Here is a 5522-nt window from a genome sequence, read left to right on the forward strand (position 1 = left end):
AATTTACTCACCGACCAAAATTACTCAATTAGTTTGCTTAGCACACTTGAGTTAACTAGAACAATTAGACACTTAGAACAATTAGTTCTCTCAGTCTCGGCTAGCCCACTCGACTCAATTAAATTAATTAGCTTGTTTAACCCAATGGGATCATACACTCATCTAGCCTAGCTAGGCTAGTCAAATCAAAGCAGCCAACTCATCTAGTTTGATCAACTCAATTCTTCAATCCTATGCAAACGGATCAGATTGCCCACCTTGACTAGTTCACCCTGATCTAGACCAATTGACCAACCAAAAACCCACCAAAACGAATCAACGTAAAGCTTGGCAAGAACACATCAGATGCTTTAGACAAAGTATCTCCAACTTGTTTTGCCGTACGAGTGTCATGAGAATGATGAATGTTTATCTTTCATTTGTAAACAGCAGATAAGAATATAATAATGGGATTCATCAATGACATGAAGAAAAAGCACAACAGAGATCAAAAAAATATGCACTAGTCGAAGAATCATTGATATGGTTGCAGGATTAGTTCAAGATCTAATGGCAAAGATAACTAGATTGATAAGAAAATGCCAAGCCTCAAATGGTCTTAATCCATAAATATGGAAATCCTTAAGCAATCCACAACAGCAAGTCAAAAGTTGCAGCAATGTCTCAACGGCTAGAAAGTCAGGGTTACCATAACCATAACTGAAACAACCAAACATCAGCTTGGAGGAGAGGCACTGCGCCTTGGAGATGCATATTGATTATTATCATCATCATCATACTCCCTAGGGCTTCGACTTCCACCATTAGTTTCAGGGCTTTTGTAACTCCTGCCGCGAGGGCTCTCACTTTCGTGGCTCCTGGCAAGCGGACTCACCCTTTCATGGCTCCTGGCACGAGGACTCTCCCTTTCCTGGCTCATGGCACGAGGGCTCTCCCTTTCTTGGCTCATAGGGCTCCTGCTGTTTTCCCTATGGGGACTACGACCATAGTCAGAACCATTGCGCTCAGCTTCCTCCTTCGGGGGAGAGTTCCTAGTTCGGTCCTTAGGACTCCTGCTGCCATCAGGGGAGGGGCTGCGCCTCCTATCCTTTGAAGGTGGAGGGCTACCCCTGGGGCTCCTGCTGTAGTGGGGGCTTCTCGATCCACCCCTATCTTCACGGTCAGCACGACGCCCATCTCTCACAGGAGATCTTGAACGGCTGCTCATAATAGAAGAGTTGCAGAATTAATATAGTCATTACATCACAAAGAAAAAAAAATAGACTGTATTGCACCTGTAACTCCGGCTTCGGCTGTAACTCCGACTCCTGCTCCTACCACGGCGTGGAGAAGGTGATCTTGAATAACTCCGTCCGCGTCTGAAGTGCAAACATGTTGAATTTACTTATCAACCAGAACATGTATCCATCTATGGTAGAAAAAAAATGTATTTCTCACTTGAGCTTTTTAGGACTATTTTGGCAGTTTCTTTCAATGTGGCCCCTCTCTCCACAACGATAACACTTGTTTTTCCAGTCTCCTGCTTTGCAGTCCCGAGCCCAATGCCCATCTATACCACAGTTAAAGCATCGGCCAGAACCAGGAGGAGGTCCCCTTCCTAGATATTCACGAGAACCTCCAGGACCTCGAGGAACCTGCGACAGTAATGTAAAATTTTAAAGTTAAGAAAAAAATGAAAGTGCAAACGGTTTATAGGACACTGCAAAACCTTGCCAACATTTAAGTTCTTACCCCTCTAGCAAACTCCACTATAATTCGGCTACCATCAAACTCTCGTCCATCTAGACTGTACCTTGCATCATCAGCATCTCGAGGGTCACTGAATTCCTGTTGAACGAAAGTAAAACAAAAATACAGATACAAGAGGCACATCAAGGTAAGGTAAACCCAGTTGGATTGGAAACATCCCCCGTGTTCATCAACAAGATACAAAAAATAACAAAATTAAGGATAGTGTACATACAACAAAGGCGAAATCATGCTTCATATCCACATTTCGTACTCTGCGGAAATTGTTGCCAGAAAGAAGGCCATCAGGACTTAAATACTGAAAGGTACACTACTTCAGTCCTCAGAAGATCAACTAAACACCACTTGGTGATGATTTCCATTAACACACATCAATAACATTAGAGAAAGAATCGCCAAAGTCTCCTATAAACTTGGAAGGATAGACACCAAATCCACCAATGGCACCCTCCCACCAAAGACCTCCAGGTTGGGCCAAAAAACCCAAAAACCTTCAACAAGATCATTCAAGTTAAAAACACACATGGACTGGGCTGCAATTTTTTAATGCAGACACAAAGAATAACCACACCTTAACGAGCTATCCCCTCACCCAAGCTAAATCATTTAAACCCAATTGTCATGGAATAAGAGAATCCAAAGAGTAAACTGAAATTAGTCTGAACAGTTTAGCATTGAAACAGAATTAATTTCTTAACATAGCATAATCAAGAGAGAGACAAATATAATCAAAATACAAAAGTTTAAACAACTGCATAGGTGTTAGAATTGTAACAATTATAGCATTCAATTAGATTACTGTCCAAAATAACAATTACTTTACAGTGACTTCATTTCAGAAATATAGAAGCTGGCAAATTACTTATAAAAATATTTTAGATCATAGTAATAATTAAGTTGTAGTTAGAGGTAGCACTTAATTGTGAAATAGGCTCACATGAACATGCAAGGACATGCAGAATATACAACAATTTGGAACATCAAAGCACTACAGTTGCTACAATCTTAAAAGTTCAAGGAGATAATTGTTACAATTCTTGTTCAGTTCATACTCATTACAGACAAAAATGGTTGTAGAGTATTTAAAAATTAATGCTAAAAATGGATATAGATAAAGCAAATAACTTTTGACAAGTCCTACAAAATAAGGTAGAAGCAAAAAACAGTTGTTAAATTTCATATTTGCCTTAAGCATGAAATGAATGAAGGATGAACATAGAGACGTCTAACATGAAAACATATTATCCAACATATATCACCTTCCATATCGACCAAAGAGGTCTTCAAGATCACGAGCACGGGTGCGATGAGAAATTCGACCAACATACAACCGGGTGTTTGCATAGCGATCATCATGACGAGGCATCTTCTACAACAAATAAATAACCAACATGTGATTTTAAAAACAAAAATTATAAAAAATATCATGGACAGAAGTTAGAAAGGACAGGTGCATAATGATAATATGAAAATGAACTAATATGGATCAAATTGATAGAGGACCAAATTTTCAAGGATTAATGCTACGTAATATGAATAAACACAATCATCGAATTACAAATACGGGATGTTTTTGACCAACACATGTAATGTAAGGCAATGCAACATCCCAACTACTCTTATTGGGGTATTAATGTATAATCATTACTAGATAAATTACTTATAAATTCAATTAGATAAAAAGTTCTTTTTACATTATTCATTCTGAAATAAGCCAGTGTAAATGAAGTCATCATTCACCAACACTCAATCTAGTATCACTAATATACCACAGATCATAAGCATATTACATATATACCATCTAGGGTTTATAATGCAAAAAAAAGACAAAGGAACAATGTTTTCAACCAGAGTTTCCTAAATGGAAATGGTAACTAGTAGCATAAGAAATTAGTCCAGTTCAGTTCTTCTCAATTCTACTTTTCCAACAAGTCCAAATTTAAATGATGCCCATCATGACAGATAGTAAAGATTACTAAATAAAAATATATTTTCTAAAAGCTCAAGCTTTTGTAAAAATTAGTTAGGCACTCAACTTTATCAATAATATTATTATTTGATTACGAAAAGTTATTATTAGTAAATAGTATAATGTAATATTATTATATGTCATAAATCTGACTATAATATCATCTAATAATATTAACAATCATATTAATATATTATTATTATCAATAATTAGCTAAGAAAGTTTTTGTAATTTTATTCTACATGAATACTAATTTGGTTTTAACATATCCAAAGGATTTCTTTTCAAATTGTTTTGGACAAATAAAAACATCCACTTTAAACATTTTCTATGTCAGAGAGAAGAAACAGAAGAAAAAAAAATCATAACATGTATTGTTTGTTAATGTGATTCATTTCTTTTTCTTTTATCTACCTTCCAGCAAATACTGCATAAAAAGAATAGTTAAACATATCCAAATTAATGATGTGTTTCCTAAGATTAAAGGAAATGCAGCTGGAAAAAAGTTACAGAAGATTTCCCCAGCCACCTACATTCCCTGCATTTCATTTGGCAGAAATAAAAGAACATTCAGGTGGAAAATAAGATAAGCAAGGACTAGGAAAATCTTTTGCAAGCTTAGGCAACTCTGCTTTGACTCAATTTGAGCAGATGAGAGCATTATTCACATGACTATGGACCCAAAGATTCAAATTCATTTTCCCTTGAGTTTTTTCAATGTTTTTAACTAACAAATTTTTAAATCTGAGTTTCCATCTCTATTTCTATCCACGGAAATGCGCATCTCTCTAAACAAATACAAACTAGGAACTGTATCATTTTCCTATGATTTTTTTTCCGATCATCTTCCTTCCTCAAGCAGTTTCCTTCCCTCACAGGAGGCCGGGTATACATGACTAGTTATCTATGAAATTCACATAACCTAAATACTTATAGGCAAGAACACAATATGCACACATAAAAATAAAAAATTAAACCAAAATGATAACAGTTTGTAAGCTATTCTCGAGACATGTGAAGGCGTGAGCTATATGCAGATAGCATGCTAACAATTATTACGTACTAATCTATTTTTCCCCTTTTACACGAATTTGGTTTCCGATACAACAGATCTAAAAGAACCATCACTGAAAGTATAAGTCAAATCCTTCCTCTTCTAACTCAACAAAAAACAAAAGATGTAAACCGAACAGTGAACATGCATGTATAATATCAAACAACAAAGAGAGAGAATTTTTCAATCCACGATGTCTCTACAACAAGCTGAGAAGATCTTGAAGATTATCAAAAGACGAGGAATAAACAAGAAGAAGAAACAAAACACACCATGAAAGGGGCCTGCGAGAAAGAGGATCTTACCGTCGAGTCGAGAGGCGAACAAAACCCTAGCTGCCGCACTCGATTAGGTCTGGTACTCGGCCCTGTCAGCCATTATATACACGAATCCATTGACCGGTTTGTTTCAATCAACGGTCTGAATTACTCTGATCGGTGGACGGTCAGATGGACAGACCTTTTACCAATATATATTATTTAAGGTAAAAATCTTAAGATGTTAACAAATTCATCAAATTAGTTAAAATCATAAATTTTTAGGTCAAAGAGAATAAAATGTGTTTAAACCGCAAGTTATTTTTGATCAATTTGCACTATTAGAGCGGGCATAAATGCTAGCATTTTTAAAATATTTTCTTGATATATATATATATATTGGCAAATTTATAGTGGTAAAAATATTATTTTTCAGACAAGTAATTGATTTTTAGAATCATCTTGTACCATGAGACCAAAATAAAATTGTCAA

The 5522-nt window shown here is 36.0% G+C and overlaps 1 protein-coding gene across 2 annotated transcripts; it reads right to left on the bottom strand.

The window, feature by feature from the left end:
* Positions 1-547: 547 nt before the first annotated feature.
* Positions 548-5138, bottom strand: LOC121984296 (serine/arginine-rich splicing factor RS2Z32-like). Of its 2 annotated transcripts, none has more exons than XM_042537166.1 (7): positions 5078-5138; positions 3009-3115; positions 1964-2003; positions 1732-1827; positions 1438-1634; positions 1275-1358; positions 548-1199 (listed from the first exon to the last, which is right to left on the bottom strand). In XM_042537166.1, the coding sequence occupies exons 2-7, from the start codon at positions 3113-3115 to the stop codon at positions 716-718; spliced, it is 1008 nt and encodes a 335-aa protein (XP_042393100.1). In that variant the 5' UTR covers positions 5078-5138; the 3' UTR covers positions 548-715. The 2 variants fall into 2 exon arrangements, with proteins under 2 accessions (XP_042393100.1, XP_042393098.1); XM_042537164.1 differs by having other exon boundaries at positions 3009-3118; positions 5078-5126.
* Between the last annotated feature and the right edge of the window lie 384 nt (positions 5139-5522).

Source organism: Zingiber officinale, chromosome 5B (assembly GCF_018446385.1).
Source record: "Zingiber officinale cultivar Zhangliang chromosome 5B, Zo_v1.1, whole genome shotgun sequence".
Classification (NCBI taxonomy): domain Eukaryota; kingdom Viridiplantae; phylum Streptophyta; class Magnoliopsida; order Zingiberales; family Zingiberaceae; genus Zingiber; species Zingiber officinale.